Consider the following 18,454-nt stretch of genomic DNA (forward strand, 5'->3'; position numbering starts at 1 on the left):
AATAGCGTACAAAAAACCCCACATCCAATTCCATTTAACACAAAAATGCTGTTATTGTGAGATGCCGGCTTTCCCCCATTCCCTCCCCTCAACTTGGTTCTTTTAAAAAATTTTTAGAGACTCTCAGAAATAATCTGTAAATCAGTCAAAGACAAACTTAAAGAACCCGCACTAAATTTGTGTTTGACGGGCTACAATTCTGGTTAACCTAATTGCACCTGTGAAACTTGGGCAGCAATGATTTACACCTTAAGGAAGAAAAGGTGCAGCCAGGAAAGTTCTAGGGAAGGTGATAAAATTAGCAAGGGTGACAGCTTCTGCATGAAAACATGGATTAAGAAGATTAAAGGTCGTCCTTGGGGAAAGATAAAAAGATATATAGTCATGGACTATAAAATCATGAAAGATCTAGATAGATAAACTTTTTTTTTTTTTTTTTTACTGTGCCCCGGGTCACCTGGATTAAGAACTTCTCTTCAATCTCTAAAATAGCTTCATGCGAAAGAAATCAATTTGCCAAAAACTACTTATCGACCAAATACAACTGCACACAATACAATGTGCAATGTCATGTGCAAATATCCAAGAAAGACAGGCTGGTCACACACCTTAAGAAACATCTAATGGAATAGGAGAGATAGGGAATGAATACAAGAATATTAGATAATCAGATTAACAATAAACACTAACAGTGTGAGGTATCTGTGCAAGGGAATTTGTAACATTGTCGTCTAAGTTGTCCACATAAAAAGGCCCATGATGGCAGGAAGGGAGAGGACTCTACGTGCCACAGTAATCAGGAATGATTTTATAGAAGGAAGAGTCATTTAATCTAAATCATGAAAGATGGTTAAAGATCTGTGTGGATGGGGAAAAGGGCCTTGGAGGAGTATTCCAGAGGGAATGGCATGATCTAAGGCACATAGCCAGGTTAGGTACAATATATGCTCAGAAGACAGACTGGCTTGACCAGATCAATGAGTTTTCATATAGGGGGCATGGACAGCCATATCCGGGTCCAGATCAATAAGGAGTGATGTTATGAAAGTGGTCACAGGCTGCAGGAGGAATAGGAAGAAAAGGCAAGACTGCAGGCAAAGAGCCAAGTTAGGTGGCTAGTTACAGGTGGAGTTCAATGAGCTGTTAAAGGAATCTGCATCTGCCAGGAAAGAAAAGATGAAAAAGACAACGTACTAGGAAATGGACAGAATTTGGTGACTGAAACCACATGGAAGGGTAAAGCATGGGGGGGAGTCACCAGAGATTTCAAGGTTCTGAATCTAGAAACCCGGAAGTACAGTGAGCTCAGTAACTGATGCAGAAGACAAGGAAGATGATGGGCTCTAAAGAAAGCTGAGTTGAGATGGTAATGACAACACCCAAGAAGACGTGTTCAGTAAGCAGCTAGAGAAGTAAAGTAGAAGCCGAAGTATTTGGATTGGAGAAGTGACTGGAAAATCACCTGCATGGACCTGACAGAGGAGTAGGTGATATCCTGGAAGATGGGACTATAGCGAAGGAAATAAAACGGGCCAAGGACTGAACTACAGGGAGGCTCCATATTCTGGCTAGGAGAAGCTGGGAGAAACAGTATGGGGTCAGGAATTCAAGTAATTGCCTGGGCAGTGGAGTAGCCAGAATCCTAGTGATCAATTTGAGCAACAGACAATAAATGTGGGGACGGGGCGGGGACGGGGGGGAAGAGAGATTGCCTCTGACTAAAGGGACAGATTTCTCTGGCTGTGGTTCTGGTAGGATCCACTTCCTCAACTGGGGTTAACCAAGGCTCTGAAGGTTGAAGAAAAGAAAGAAGAGCACCTGATTGTGGTGGGGATTGAGAGTGAGAAGAAAGTAGACAGAGCAATGCCCTAAAAGTTAGGATGGGCTGTGTGTGGGCGCATGTGTGTGCGTGCGCATGAAGTAGGGGGTAGAGTTTGTGTAAAGGACAAACCAAGGACACAGCCATTCCTTGGGTCTAGAGCAAGCAGTTGAAGAATATGAAGAAGCAACACTAAGGCATGTGAAAGAATATAGTGTATACAGAAGTGAAAAGGTTTGTTAACTGTACTAAGGGCAAAAAAGCAAGCAAGGTGAAGCAGATCAACTCGAGCTGGAGGAGCTAGAAAAAACAGCCTATGGGAGGTGGCTCTTGAATTGGGTTTAAGTATGAGTAAAATTTCTGTTAGGCCAAGAGGAATTCAGAGAGAATTCCAGATGAGGAAAGCTTGGGAGGAAAGGGAGTACCAACCAACAGGAGTGGAGGATTCAGGCTGGACACAGAGTGACAGTGGAGTGACAGTGGACACAGAGCACGTAGAGACAAGACAAGGGCCAACAGGGATGAGCCTGAATGCCAGAATGCCCGTCATCCTCAGGGACTAGGAAACTATGAAAGTATCTGAGTAAGAATATATAATGGAAGAAGTGGTGTTTTAACAAGATTAATTTGGGAGCATGGCAAGAGATTGAAGGGGGATGGGTGAAAGCCAGGAGACTGACGAGGAAGCTAAATCACAGAGTCTGTGTGTGAAGTCATAGTGCTTGGACTGGGATGGAAGTGAAAGGTTTAAAAAGACGGCACCCAAATGAGACCTATGACAAAAGGTAGGATCAACGGGGCACCGTGACTACATAAAGAGTGCAGAAGAAGAGAAGGGTCAAAGGTCATTTGGTGACTTAGGGAGCAAAAAAAAATGTGGCGCTGGTGACAAGACTAATGAAGACAAGGGAGAAAACAAACTGGTCTGAAGGAGAAAATGACAAGATCGGTCTTGGACACTAGAATTTAATATGACAGCGGGGATTCCACATACAGCTGTCTAGCAGGCAGCTAGAAATACGAGGTTTCACGTAAAGGGAAAGTCAATACCAGAGACTATCAATGAGAGTCACAGAAATTCGTGTTTAGAGAGACAGGCTATAAGCGAAAAGCAGAAGGAAGACTTAGCCCCAGAGAAAGATGATAATTAGTGAGAAGTGAGAGGATGACACAAAATAAAAAGACACTAGGTTGCCAAGTAGGACAAAAAAAAAAAAAAAAAAAGGCAAGATTGTGGACTACAGACAGAAACTCAGGGAGGAAAGTTTTAAGGAGGCTATGACTGACTGCGGCAGAGAAACGAGGAGAACAAAAGACAGCGCAATGGATTCGGCAAGGAGGTCACTGCTCTTCTCTAGGCGATCCAACGGATGTGACGCCATGACGAGAAGACAGAACACACGGGGCTAATGTCACAGGGGAGCAAGGAGCAGTGCGATGGATGCAGCACGCACCAAGCACTCATTAGAGAAGCTTGGAAGGCAAGGAACTGGACAGCCAGCTTGAGGGGACAAGAAGCACGGGGTCATTCACATGGGTGGGCAGAACTCTGAATTTGACTGCAAAGAAGCAGCAGCGTGGGAAGATGTAATAAGGTAAAAAGGGCTCTTTGAAGAAACAAAAGTGAAGTGAACATCTGCACATATGTGTATAGAAATCCCCGGAACGGAACATTAACTAATATCCAGTTACCTGGGCTTTCTGTAAAGGCGCCATCCGACAGCAGAGCACTGCGGTGCACTTCATACATATCTGCAAGAAAATGCTTTTGTAATTGTTAGAACTGGAGTCTTGACTAGAATTTAGTATGAGTGACAATGTGGAGCCATCGATGATTAATCCATATTCTTGATGTTCTGTCCATGCTCTGGAAAAGAAAAACAACGCTATAACTGAATCTCCTATATCTTTCTATTTTGAAAACTAATTGTTTTTAAAATCACAAAGAGGGTCCCGCGTAAGAGTCATCATCAATCTGGTTCCCGAACCTATAAACTGCAGAGAAGCAACTGTCTCTAATGATGGCACAACAGAGATTTTTCCATGACATCTTTGAGACTCGAGCTGCCCATATAGATTCTAAATTCTAAAAGGTATTTAAAAATAATGGGCATTTAGCAGCTGGTCTCTGTGAAAGAAACTCAAGGGGAATTGTGGAAATTACAGTCAGTCAAACTCTGATATGAAGACAAATAATCAATTTCAAAACTTCTTAATAATAGAGGAAGAAGACAAAATGGCTTTGGGCATACAAATCACAGAAGACCTTTTCCTGAATGACAAAGCCTGTCAATAGACCTGGCTTCTCAAAAATGATGGAGAGCCTAAAAGACACAGTGTTCATTAAAAACTACCATACAATAATGATGTATGTTCCTTAAATCAGTATCATTTTATACTGGATTAGTGGTTCTCAACCATAGCCTTCCCATTAGAATCATCTGGGCAGCTTTAAAAAATTGCCCACGCCTGAGGTCTATTCCCAGACAAATTAAATCAGAGTATCTTGGGCAGTGCTTGGTTATTTATAGGTTTATGTTTCAGAAAGCTCTGTAGGTGATTCTCATGCATAGCCAGGACGACTAAGAGATATTACATTCCAGGAGAGACAAATATAACAGGTACAAGTACTTAAGAAAAACACATGGGAGGGGCTCCTGGGTGGCACAGTTGGTCAAGCGACCGACTCTTGGTTTCGGCTCAGGTCATGATCTCAGGGTTGGGAGATTGAACCCCATGTTGGGCTCCGCTCTCCCTCTCCAACCCCACCCCCACCCCCAGCATGCACGCCCTCTCTCTGTCTCTAGAATAAATAAATCTTTAAAAAAAAACATACGGGGGAAAACTTACAACTGAGAAAATTCTACCAATTAACATTTCATTTGTAATTAAGAAAAAAACAGTGATTAATCAATTTTTGTTCAGGGAATCTTGGGTGCCATTTGAACATGATCTCATCATTATCGATTCATTTGTCTAATTTTAGGCTTCTTGAAGCTTAATGTTGAAGGGAGTCTTGTTAAAATTCCCGAGAATTTTGTTCAAGTGTAGATTCTGACTCACTAGGTTTTCGGTGGGACAGGAGATTATGCATTTCTGACAAGCTCCTAGTGATAATGGAGCTGCTACTCTATGGCCCAAACGTTTGAGTCCTGAGAGCCTAATATGCTTCCTCATTCCTTTATTCCATATTCCCTTGGTGTATACTGACACTATGGTATTTTGTACTTGTCCATATTCTGCTTCATAATTTTAGAGGCATGTTTTATTCACTAATTAAAAAGATATCAATCATGTGTTCTCCTTTGCTCCTCTACTCACAGAGCTGACTTAATGTGCAGAGAACAGTGGCTCAATAACAAATCAAGCAATATTTATAAGCATCAACTCTTAAGTAGGACATAAAAGAAGAATGGGAAGAATCATTAACTCATCTTCCCTGGGAGAACAGAGAAACCTCCTTGAGGTGACAGAAATATACATGAGAGAATATACGCAAACAAACGAGATACTAAATGGCTAATATCCAGAGGTTGGGACAATACACACACCCAGGAAAGACCAGTGGAACTGAAAGACAGGGCAGAATGAGGCGAGGGGAGAGTAGTATGCGGAGGTGTGCTAGGAAAGCAAGGTGCAATGGTCCCTTGAGGTCTTTGCTGCGACCTCATTCTGTGTGTAATGGAAACCACTTCCCTGGCAGAAGGACTTAAGGGATTCAAGGCATGAGTTGCTAGGAATTTGAAGTGCAGCGCTAGTGGGGAGAATAGAAACCTGAATAAGGCTCGGTGGCTGACATGAAGCAGAAGCTGACAAAAGGGATTCTGGGTCTGATGCTTACTTATAGAACTTGAGGGAAGTCTGGGCCCAACTCCAAACAGATGAACCACAAGAGGGAATGTTCTGAGATGGTGAGTTCAGTTTTTCAGAAGCCCTGGCCTTTACAAAAGTACCCCAGAGCCGCTGAATGGTGCTGTGGACTGAACTGTGTCCCATGCCCTCCCCCCTTCCCAAATCCTATGTTGAAGCTCTAACCCCCGATGTGATGGTATCTGGAGATGGGGCCTTTGGGAGATGACTAGGTCTAAGTGAAGTCATGAAGGTGGAGCCCTTATGATGAGATTAGTGCCCTTATAAGAAGAGACACCAGAACAGCATCTCTCTGAGCCATGAAAAGACGCAGTGAGAAGGTAGCTTTCTATAAGCCAGGAAGAGGGACCTCACCGGAACTCGACCCCAGAAATATGAGAAATAAGTTTCTACTGTTTCAGCTGCCCAGTCTATGGTTATTTTGTTATGTTAGTCGGAACAGATTAAGATAAATAGGCAAGTAAAAATCCTGAGAACACAGTTGTTAAAAGCATGGGCTCTGGAAATGGACAGACTTGTTCTACCCCTTATTAGCTATGTGATCTTGAATTCAAGTTACTGCATCTCTCTGAGCCTTACTCTATCTGTAAAGTGAAGAAAATAAGAGAGCCATACTAGGTTGTGATGAGGACTTAGTGAGAATAATTACATGAAGTGCTAAATATGGTTCCCGAAACAAAGTGTATGCTCAAGAAATGCAAGCTAATATCATCCAGGAGGTCTTTGGATTTACTACGGGCCTATCCTGTGGCATTCCAGAAGAGGCAGTCGATTTGCTGATGGCCATAGTAAATTCCAGCAACTGGTTTAGACAAGGCTAAGCCTTGGTCAATGATTTCTGGGCATGGAATTATTATGCATCAGTGGCTTTCCTTGAGACGCTTAAGTTCTATAAGTTGTTCCTAAGCAACTAGTTGGAAGCAGAGTCGAAATGGCCATGTTATTAACAAGTATTTGGTTCCCTTCGGAGTTCTGGGCCATGAAAATCCAGAGAGAAAATGGCTCTAGGACCTCAAATTACAGGCAAAGTGTTATAGAGATCAGTTTCTTTACATTCAATTTAAGAGACCACAAAAAGGAGCATTTTTTTTTTTCTTGACATGGACCAGGCCAGAGCTTCAGTGCTAAATACCCACACCCTAAACATGAAGAAATTGAACTACTTTTCTAAACCTGGAGAAATACAGGATTTTCTTTTAAATTAAAAGAGAGGTGGAAAGTGCCAAATAACCTCAAATGAGCCATTGGCCAAGTCCTCAGGGAAGGTTTTAACTTATAAGGATAAAACACCTGCAGACAACGATAAATCATAGAAAACAGAGCCTTCTGCATAAATAGCTGTGATTTACATTTATACTCATGCCTAAGTATAAGAAACTGATGCACTTTCTTACTTTTTAAGGCTTCTACTACTTCTAGGAAAATCATGCAGCAACTTCTTACGATATTCTATCAACAATTCATGTAATCGATCTTCTTTCCTTTCACTTTCTTCGATGGTTTTTGTAGTCAGTTCCAAGAGCTCAGTGCTGGTTTGGAAGAGGCGGCACGCATAGCAGGTGGATTTGGCTGTCTCCATCTTGTCCCCAGTAAGCACCCAGACTTTCAGACCTGCTGTATGCAGAGCTTCAATGGTCTCAGCTGCTTGATCTTGCAGCCTGGGAACACAAAGGAAACCTTGTTATCCTCAAAAATTCCTGACAGAGATTCTGTAAGAAGGCTTGCAAAAGAGAGTATTTTTATAATTCACAGCAATGCTGGAGTCCTGACATGTTATCAGTTGGTTTTCTTATATACCCTCTACTCCTTCTGGGACTGTTATCTCTGGCATGGTTTTACTTACTAAAATAAATTGCAAGCAGTGAGGTTTGGAAAAGCCAACGACATCTCTTTAGGTAAATGGTATCCAATGGCATAATGGAGAATCATCCCTCTTAGTTAAAATGTTCATAAACTCACCAAACATGCACTGTCACTTTACTGTATTTCATTAAATTTTACATCTCACCATACAAATACTTAACATGGTTCAAAACGGAAAGGGCCAAACACATTCCAGTGAGATATCGAGGGAAATTAGTGAATCCCCATTGCTGAGGAGCTTTGAGAATAGGAAAGCCAACCATCCCGAGTGAGAATTTAAGCATAAATCCGAAAGGCAGAGAAGAATACTTTCTTTGAGTTCCCTTTGGTCAGAGAGTAGGAAAGAAAAAGACTAAATGAATCCCACTGAAATTTCAAAACCTTCCGATGTGGCTGAATATATATATATGTATGTATGTATGTTTGTAACTTTTTTTTGGTTAAGTCTCAAAATTTGCATTTGTAATTTCTTAAAAACCCCTAAAATATTAAGAGTGTAAAACCTATTCTTTCAGGCAGATCAATGCTGAAGCCCTACAATCCTGTCTAGTAGAGCTCAGCCTGGAGAGTTAAAGCAAATTATTTGACAGTATGCAAAAACATGCTCTAGCCTGTTGAACCAGGTTAGAATGAGCTCTCATGTTGTCTGCTCTAACCCGAATTTCCTTTCTGCTCATTTCTGTCTGTCAAAATCTTACCACTTCTATCAGGCACCAGTGCAAACGATGTCTAGCACAAAGCTCTCAATACATCACAAGACTATTTCATAAATATCTGCATAAATAAATGGATGGCTTTGTAAACATTCAAAATATCTTAGCGATGACAGATTTGTTCTTCTAAGCCACAAATATTTGAAAAAAAATCATTCCCACGAACAGTTCAAAGTCTGGTCTATCAACAGATCTGAATAGAAGATTTCAAAATTTGAGAATAAATTACCAATCTGAACAGATACCACCCTAAATGACTGGTCATTAAAATGACAAGAATATCATTTTGTAATTACTTGTCTTCCACTGCAGTGGCTCCAATTAAATTCATGTTTGTCTCAATATCATCAAAAACCTTTTCCATTTTTTCTTCTCTGTCTTGTAAGGCCATTTTTGCCTCGATGAGCTGTCTGTTAATTCTTTCATAATCATCTGGAGCGATTTCTTTGAAGGCTACACAAAGTGTCCGATACCCGTCCTAGGAAAAAAGTAGGAGATCTCTAGTTATCCAAATAATTGAAAAAAAAAAAAATCCCACATCGTTTCACCGCACAAAAGAAATTCTGATATGTTAGTTAGAAAAAAAAACACTAACAGACTGCAACTAAAAGGGTAACATTCAATTAGGTTCGGAATAGCAAAATAATAATAGCTCTTAGAGAAAAAAAAAAAGCAGAACATAAACCAAAGATTCTTGAAAAGTCTTCAAATCTACCAATTCTGAACAGAAACTTGCTCCAGGATACTGTTTTACATTAAAATAAGGAAAATAATATTACTAAATCCCCCAATATAAAAATAGACAATAAAAAATAAGCTAAAATTCATTCAAACATTTAAATAGCAATCCCATCAAATAGTCATCTTTAGCATTTCTAGAGAGATGTAGGCTCACCATTGCATTACGTTCCACATGGGCTTTAGTTAACTCAATTTCATGATTTTGCACCCTGGGGAAGACTGCTGAGTCTGCTCCTTTACAAAAGAGAAGTATGTCTCCTAAAATAAATAAAAAACCAAGTTCTCAACCTAGAATTTTAAGACCGGTATTGGGATTTTAATAACAGGTAACCATTAAGGTGGCCTCTCCCACTCAGCTACTGTGGATCCTGAGCCTGCCTGGCAATGCTCCCCCAAATGGAATGAGACATCTTGACCTTTACTCTCATAGGACAATGCCCACTACCTCTTAAGACCAAGATGGACACAAATAACTCAGGAGTGTACAACAAGTACCTCTGTTAAGATGTACTTCCTTTAAAAAAAAAAAAAAAAAAGACGTACTTCCTTTCAGGGATCATGGGAGACTGTCCTTATGTCAAAGAGCTCCTTCTGAATTCTCTTTGAAAACGTTGTCAAGCATGTTCTAAAGTGCATACATGGCATCTACTGATGTCAAGGACCAAACCCACATGCAAATAAAACCATTTTGAATGAACTACAGAGGTTCCTTTAAAAAACAGTGGCTTGGTAGTTTGTACTGGAAACTTGAAAATAGCACTGTAGAATGTTAGTATAAGTATGGCCTTATATCAGTCCGTGCATCCGGCAAAGTAGTCACCGTTGAGCATTAAGAAAGACACTTCACCCTTATAAAGCAAAATGCTGAGTTCAAGAAGTTAAAAAGAAGTGTAGCTCTGAGGTCAAGGCCCTCAGCAGACCACTTCCCCAGATGTCACACCATTTGAGTAGAACACCAAGTATTTCAGATGTTAAGTGGTTTTCTTTTTTAATTTTCTCTCACACATCCAGTGTTTAAAAGTCACAAAACAAATTCGGCCTTCACATAATGAAATCAATTTCATGACCTGGCAGTCACATCACAAAGTATGAATAAAGTGGGAAATGTTCCCTCAAGGGTCTGTCTGTATCTTCCCATTCTCACACTGAGGAATTTGGGACAGATTTAATAAAAGGTAAATTACTAGGATATAAACCAAGGAAAATTTGAAAAACCACCTAGAGACAGTCACAGTCTCTCTCTCTCTCTCTCTTACATACACACACACACACACACACACACAGAGGCGTATCTGGGAGCCTGCATATAAGGCACGAGTGCTCCCCCATGGCTCTTGCTCAGTCCGAGCAGAAGGTATCTCAGCTACCATGGCTCCTCCGAAGGACATGGGGGAACCCTGGGATGATGGTACTGCTTCTGATACAAAGGGCAAGCTTCCTTACTCTGTCAAACAAAGAGCCCAGCATGCTAGAGTAAAGCCACCATACCCTTTCCCAGAAGTCTGACCCTTAGTCTGCCTGCTACCTGGAAGTAAAAAGCAGCGGAGAATTAGGAAGGTCAGGCAGGGAGAGCCAGTGACTCTCTACACTCAAGAATTCTACTGCTAGTTAATCTCAAACCACCCAACTGTACTGGGCTGCCACATGTAGACATTACTGGTGATTGGCCAGTACCACAAACTATAAAAAAGTCACCCTTTCAGTTTCTGTTTGGACACTCAGGACTGAAGAGTTCAGTTTCCAAGAATATGCATATACTATCCACTGACAATTTGGCAAACTGAACATATGTGCTTATATAAATACCTTAAGGCATACACAGAAGTTACTGCTTTGCATGACTTTAGGTAGTCATCTATTACTACATGAGATATTTTCCTTTTTTAAAATAACTGATCAACATACAAATCTACAAATGGAAAAAGAAGAGAAAGAGAAGAGAAGAAAAAGAGAAAAAGTCAAGTTTTTAAAAAGTATACCTGCGGGCACCTGGGTGGCTCAGTTGGTTAAGCGACTGCCTTCGGCTCGGGTCATGATCCTGGAGTCCCGGGATCGAGTCCCGCGTCGGGCTCCCTGCTCGGCAGGGAGTCTGCTTCTCCCTCTGACCCTCCCCCCTCTTGTGTGCTCTCGCTCATTCTCCCTCTCGCAAATAAATAAAATATTTTTTAAAAAAAATTATAAAAAGTATACCTGCTTGAGTCTTCACAATGACACTCATACGACGACGGACAGAATCAAAGTTTAAGGTGTGAAGAAGTTCATACCTTTATGAGGAGAAAAATGAGAAAAAGAAAATACCTAGACCACACTGGGAAAAACAAACCGCCACAGAAACATCCTGAATAGAATTCTCCCCTTTTGGTAAGGGTTGCTGGCTGAGTGCGCGACTGGCACTTTCCGTTGGGACTCTGAAATTTTTCTGCACTTAGAATGTGGTGTCAGAGGATGCCAGTGTTGCTTAAGGGCTATCTATATCCTCGCATTAGATTACTGCAAATGGGAAGGGGAGAGTGACTACATAGACAAAGAGCTGCCCAGCCATGCCATTTCTGGAGGGGTCTAGAAATAGTCCCACCCTGCCAATTACTTTAATCATCGATGGGGTGCTTACTATGTGTTGAGCACAATGCTAGGTACTGGAAAATAGACATGAATCTGCCTGAGTTTCTTCCCTCAAGAGGCTCATCGTGTGATTAAGGGAAGTGGAGGGTAATGAGATGACTAACTCTCAAATCTGCCATACACTGTAATAAAGGAACTCACTGGGCAGATATGAAAGCACAGAAGGAAGATATCTGAAGGAAGGCTTCCTGGAAGAGGTAGTGTCTGGGTTGTGTTCTGCAGGAACGACATGATGAATAAAGGGTGTCATGGCATTGTGAGTAGAGAAAAAGGCATGTGCAAAAATATTTCACTAGGGGCGCCTGGGTGGCTCAGTCGTTGAGCGTCTGCCTTCGGCTCAGGTCATGATCCCGGGGTCCTGGGATCGAGCCCCACATCGGGTTCCCTGCTCCGCGGGGAGCCTGCTTCTCCCTCTCCCACTCCCCCTGCTTGCTTTCCCTCTCTCGCTGTGTCTCTCTCTGTCAAATAAATAAATACAATCTTTAAAAAAATAGTTCACTAAAGCTTGAAATCTAGTCGATAGCAGCACAGCAAGAGGGGTAAACAAGGGCTGGGAGCTGAGAACATTGTAGTCCATTTCAGGGATCTGGAATTTTATCCTAAGAGCAACAGGAATTTACTGAAGGGTTGAAACAGTGGAATGATATGATCAGATTTGTACTAAGCTAATAAATCAGATGAAACAATGCAGAAGAGTAAAAATAAGAGTTAATTATTACAAAAACATGGGGAAATATTTTCTGAAAATGAGCAACTTGGACGCACATATTTGACCTAAGAATATTTACTATGAAGCCTGTTTGTGATGGGAGTGAGCAGGTCACCACTTCTGGGATGTGTGTATGAGTAAGAGATCTACGTGTAGCAGGTCACCAGTTCTGGGTTTTGTGTATGAGTAAGAGATCTACATGTAGCATATCATTTGGTGTTGACCAGATGGGGGCACTGTTGTGAACCGGCTAGAATCTGGACTCTAATAATGATCCGGGCTCCTGGCAGGCCAAAGAGCCTTCGCCTGGCTTTTAAGCATCACTTCCCAAAGGGGTACATTCCCCAAACACATCTACACATATTACAGGTTTCTGAGATGGGTCTCATGAGATGGTAGGGACCAGAGTAGAAGTCAGATAATTACATTTCAAGTTCAGATGAAGGAATTCAAATTAATCACAGAACCTAATTAAAACCTGCTATTAAGCCAAGGTGGTTTTGTTCATTGGGATCTCTGTAGAAAAAAAAAACCCAAAAAACCCCAAAACACTGCTGCATCAGGGTACTTGCCCTGGGGCTCACACTTGAGCACAGAGAACAAGACAAAGCTTCTGACACCAAAGCTGCCATGACTGGCTGAGCTTGCAATCCCAGAGTGACTGGCTGGGTTCTAGACAGCAGAAGGTTTCATGCAAGTTCATGGATTTTTTTTGCAATGTGTGCTGGAGACCTAAAATTGGCATCCATGTTTCAGAAAGAAAGTCCAGGCAGATTCTCACTGGGGCTATTGGACCCATATGTGAACCAAATAGGAATAATTTCCATGTCAAGTCCCAGTTTCTACCCCTCTATGAAAAATATCTTCTACTCCAACTATATTTACATAAAACTCCAAGTGGGAAAGCACAGTCTTACACATTTATGGATGTAATAAGTTTCCTTTGTTGCCCTTCCTAAATCCACCCAAGGTTAACTGTGGGGTTAAGACGTGATAAACATCAAACACACAGTGCTACTTACTCTTCTATTTCTTTTCTTTGGTTCTCTACTCTCATATGGCCATTCCGAATTCCTACAAATGTGAACCCATACCTGTCAAAAGCAACAAAAACACCTCTGTGTATCTCTAAAGAATGATTAATTTTCCCTTGCACTGGGGATACTCATACTTGTTTATTGTTTTCTTCTCTTTTGTGTGGGGAAAAAAAAATCAGTCTATAACTATACTTCCCTTTACTGGCTGAGATGACAGGAAAGAGGAAGTCAAAGCCCAGTCACGACTTGTAATCAAGAGGCAATTTGTAATTCCAATTCTATAGCAAACACATTGGGTGACCTTTTAACCACTTAATCATCTCAGGCCTCAAGGGTAAAACAGGACTGTCAGTTACAAAGTGATGCCAAGGGGTGCCTGGGTGGCTCAGTCGTTAAGCGGGTGCCTTCGGCTCAGGTCGTGATCCCAGGGTCCTGGGATCGAGCCCCACATCAGGCTCCCTGCTCGGAGGGAAGCCTGCTTCTCCCTCTCCCACTCCCCTTGCTTGTGTTCCCTCTCGCTGTCTGTCAAAATAAATAAATAAAATCTCAAAAAAAAAAAAAAAGTGACGCCAAAATTGCTAACAGCACTTCAGAAATAACATATGTTGTACAAAAATTGGCCATTGTTATAGAATTTGCAGAATATGAACATTTGGACTTCTAGTTGGTATGCATAAATACTAATGCAAGTTACATCTATGCATTGCTATTTTCTTATTGGTCTTAATTGGCTAGGTTTGGGGAATTTTTCACAAACTTTCAAATAAAGCAGTTCGGCTTTTTATTAAAGAATATTTATAAGATAAGGTTATTGAAGCAAACAGAGAAAAAACAACTCCAGTCCTCCTGTGATTTCACTTTCTCAGGAGAAGTACAAAAAGTGCTTACTTTTTTTTTTTTTTACCCTTCAAAAATGCTACTGTATTTCTCTACAACTCATCTCAGGGTTTTTAAAACAGCCTTACTAAGGTATGACTGATACACAAAGAACTATACATATTTAATGTGTCCAATTTGAGAAGTTTGGACACGTTCAAACACCCGTGCGATCATTACCACAAACAAGGTAAGAGACCTATCCAACACCTCTCAAAGCTTCCTTGTGTCCCACTGGTGTTCTGTTGCTTATGGTAAAGAACACTTAACATGAGATCTACCCTCTTAACAAATTTTGAAGTGCAAAACACTGTGTTGTTAACTATGGGTACAATGCTGTACAGCAGATCTCTAGAATTTATTATTCATCCAGCTAACAGAAGTGCTTACTTTTTAGCTCCTTTCACCAAAGCTATTTCATCTGGTGAAGAGGACATGTAAGTTAATTCAGCTGATTCTGTAGGTCCATCAACAGCATCATTTGTTTTAATTTCTACAGTATGACATAAACACAAGGCACGCAGAAAGAGCTCTTCTCGGTTCTGTTGAACAGTAACAGAAAAATGACTCTATTATATTTTCCCCTTGATCACCTGGTAGTCAGTGAACAGAGAAAGGGTATTAATGCGAGAAAATATTGTAACCTCCAGCAAACTGAGTAGCAGAAATTTCTAAATCCCTAATACTCAAATGAGCTATATATCCTCCCTTGTACCTAACAGCATCCCTGGTTTTCAGCTAAAATACCCTAGAGGCTGTGTTAACTCATTCAGGCTACTGTGGTGCCACCTAATACTAAATCAGTGAATTCTTTATGGCCTAAAAGAGTTCATTCAGTATCCAATTCACAATCTGGCAATAGCTCAGGTGCAGGGAGACTTGGGCCCATTTAATGTCTAGATGCTCCTGGGACTTGAATGATTTGAAAAGACTTCATTCTCGAAGCAGCTCATATTTTTAAAGACAAAGCATAAAGAATTATGATCATACAGCCAGGAAAGTGAAATTTTTGCCCAAAAGCCATTTTCCACAATCCTCCCTATTTATAAATTCTACTCTTTAACAATTTCCAGAGGTGTTAGTGAAATGAGAAAGTTGAAGTCAAAAGAGCAAATGGTTATTCCAAAGTTGGTGTCATACACTCAGTCTTCATTTCTACTACACAAACTTAACACATGCACACATACATTGATTTCTCAAGGTAAAATGGTAATTCAGAAAATGCCACCTTATCTGCTTTGTCAAAATACGTTAAGGGTCCATCAGTTTGAGAGAGTCCATCAGTCTCCTGAGCTGCACCTTTGTACTTGTGCCCATCGATGCAGCACTCAATGAATTCCATGCTATTTTCAGTGAGTGTTCCAGTCTTGTCTGTAAATATATAATCCACCTAAAAACAAGGACACAAACAGATGCAGTTTTACCTTCTTTAGTGTGATTAATTTTTTGTTAAGCTGTAAGGCAGGGCTCTTTTCATATCCGTAGCAAATCACTGTTTCTAAGACTTCTTGTCAAATGTCAGGTAATTACAAAAGCAATATTATGAAAAGAGTGGGAAATGAATAAGAATATTTTTTTAAATTAAAAAAAAGTTTTTATTTTAAGTAAACTCCATACCACATGTGGGGTTCAAACTCACAATCCCAAATTCAAGAGTTGCATGCTCCACTGACTGAGCCAGCCAGATGCCCCTGAATAAGTATTTCTTTTTTAAAGATTTTATTTATTTGACAGAGAGGGGGAGGGAGGGAGGGAGGGAGAGAGAGAGAGCGAGCGAGCACAAGCAGGGGGAGCGGCAGGCAGAGGGAGAAGCAGGTTCCTCACTGAGCAGGAAGCCTGATGCAGGACCCAGTCCCAGGATCCTGGGATCATAACCTGAGCCAAAGGTGGCCGCTTAACTGACTGAGTCACCCAGGTGCCCCAAGAACAAGTATTTTTAAAGGCAGTGAAATAGTATCACATGTCCAAGGTAGACGCACTCAAATACAGAAGATAAATCGTAAAGATAAATGTGGCTATTTTATCAAACTAAGAAACTTACAGTTTATTACTTATCTATTTTGATGTAAAGAAGTTCTAAAATAAAAGTCAATTTTCCAAGTGGGAAATAAGAATATACTGACCACTTATTACACACACACACACACACACACAGAAAAAATATTTGACAGGAACTAAAATTAACTAGGATGTAACAAAACTTTTCCTTGAAAAGTAAAATTTTCCATGAATATACTGGGTTGAAGTAAAATGCACTGTGTTCTATACTGCAGATAGAATCACAGAGTATGGATGGTCAGGGAAAATAATAGTATCAACAGTTACTTAATTAGGAGACACAGTAAGTCTTAAATGTTCAAAAACATAACTGAAGTTTCTTTCCACGTACTGTGTATATTTTTAGATACTCCTGAAAAAAGTTTCCAAGTTAAAAAAAAAAAAAACGGGGTTTATAATAATAGGTTAAAGTATAATGTAAGCAAAAAAAGTATAATACAAGCATTCTTTCATAAATAATGGAAAAAGTAACCATGCAAAATAAACCATTTTGAGCATTTCCATTTTATCTCAGTTTTTATCTCTTCTATTTATAACATCTGGCTTTTGGAAACCCACAATTTTATCTTCCTTTTTGGCAATTTACGCTTAAATAGTTAAAATTATGGGCTGACAGGAACAAGCATAAGCACAAGATGAAGGTTTTCATTATGTAAGGGAGAAAGAGATGAACTCCAGCAGTAGTTGCTTTCTAATTATTTTTCAAAGCTTTTCACGGTAGCAAGCACTGACACAAATATAGCATTTCAATCTTCCTTTTTTTGCTCTGTTAGCCAGCCAAGTTTGAATTCTCTCTTTAAATTAATCCAAGTGGTATTATTCCTGTATCATCTAGATTTTTCCAGTTCAAACAAAACTCTCTGGGACTTTTTTTCTGATCAAAATTAATTTACCGTCCTTTCCCCCTGAAGGTTCTCCTGGGTTACTGCACCTCCTACACTTGGATGAGCATTAACCCATTTAGAAATCTTTTATAAGTGTTAAAGGTGATAGTTTACAAAATGTATCGCGCAATTGTTTCCCTACATATAACGTTTTGTGCAGTATGGATCTGCATACAATTACTCTCACAGGTATAGGCCAACAAATTATACCCTAACACAGTAATTATCAAATCATAGCATGCATCACACTCACTTGGAGGGCTTGTTAAAACTCAGATCGCTGGCCTCTATTCCCCAGTTTCTGATTCAGCAGTTCTGTGGCAGGGCTAGGTAATAGGCATTTCTAATTAAGTTCCTAAGTGATGCTGATGCTGCTGGTCCAAGGATTGTACTGTGAGAACTACTGCTCTAATATGTGCCCTATGCTCGGCAAAGGGGGAGGAGAGGATCAGCTGTTACTAAAAAGTATTCTCATATTTAGACGAGAAAGAGGACTAATAAGAGCGAGAGGCTGCTGCTTGACCAACTCTCAATAGTCTCTTCCTCTCTAGTGGTGGGTTTGAGCCTGCTGGAAAGGCACTTCTCTATCAGCAAGCTCAAACTCATCATCTTATGGATGTAAAGCCTAAAGTGAGACAGCTGTTCTAGGGTGGAAAGAGCCCTGAACTAAAGGTTCATGAAGGCATGGAAATGCCTATTTTGGTCAAAAGTTTTCATATCGTTCAACCTAATGGAACATTTGGACTGGTGTCTTGGCTTCACCACCTACTAACTTTGTGACCTTGGAAAATTCTCATCTCTGTAAACTTTAAATATTAACCTTAAATAACCAAGCCTGCTGCATAAGGCTGTAAAGAGTGGAAAATAAAGTATAATAATAAATGTTTATAAATTATAAGGTATCATATAGATGCAGATAGTCATTGCTGTTGACTTGACCAAAATCACACAGTACTGGACTCTTTCCACCATCTCACATGCCCTATTTTTCTAACCAATTATGATCACATTGCTATAGTTAGGTACAATATTTGTGTTTCCCTAACTGAATGGTGAACAACTTGAGGGTTTCTTGTTTACTTTGTAATAGTAACCTCAGTACCACCAACATATTCTTGCTATATAGTGTAAGTTCAATACATTAACGGTGGGATTGGATTATTGGAATCAGAGTATATACCCAGACACACCATGAGGCATAGCTGTAAGACTTGAAGGGGATATAAAGCAGGAGGCTGGGGTGCCTGGGTGGCTCAGTTGGT

The 18,454-nt window shown here is 40.4% G+C and overlaps 1 protein-coding gene across 5 annotated transcripts in view; it reads right to left on the bottom strand.

Moving 5' to 3' along the window:
* Window positions 1-18,454, bottom strand: part of ATP11C (ATPase phospholipid transporting 11C) — a 174,255-nt gene that overhangs the window by 42,829 nt on the left and 112,972 nt on the right. For all 5 annotated transcript variants that reach the window (XM_035009413.1, XM_035009419.1, XM_035009404.1 and 2 more), the window contains exons 13-20: window positions 15,479-15,640; window positions 14,641-14,792; window positions 13,360-13,431; window positions 11,197-11,270; window positions 9,161-9,264; window positions 8,562-8,743; window positions 7,084-7,347; window positions 3,512-3,686 (exon numbers count right to left, since the gene is read on the bottom strand). In XM_035009413.1, coding sequence (XP_034865304.1) covers window positions 3,512-3,686; window positions 7,084-7,347; window positions 8,562-8,743; window positions 9,161-9,264; window positions 11,197-11,270; window positions 13,360-13,431; window positions 14,641-14,792; window positions 15,479-15,640 — 1,185 coding nt within the window. The remainder of the gene's footprint in view (window positions 1-3,511; window positions 3,687-7,083; window positions 7,348-8,561; window positions 8,744-9,160; window positions 9,265-11,196; window positions 11,271-13,359; window positions 13,432-14,640; window positions 14,793-15,478; window positions 15,641-18,454) is intronic.

This window comes from Mirounga leonina, unplaced genomic scaffold (genome assembly GCF_011800145.1).
Source record: "Mirounga leonina isolate KUSES-001 unplaced genomic scaffold, KU_Mleo_1.0 Mir_101664, whole genome shotgun sequence".
In the NCBI taxonomy this organism is placed as follows: Eukaryota; Metazoa; Chordata; class Mammalia; order Carnivora; family Phocidae; genus Mirounga; species Mirounga leonina.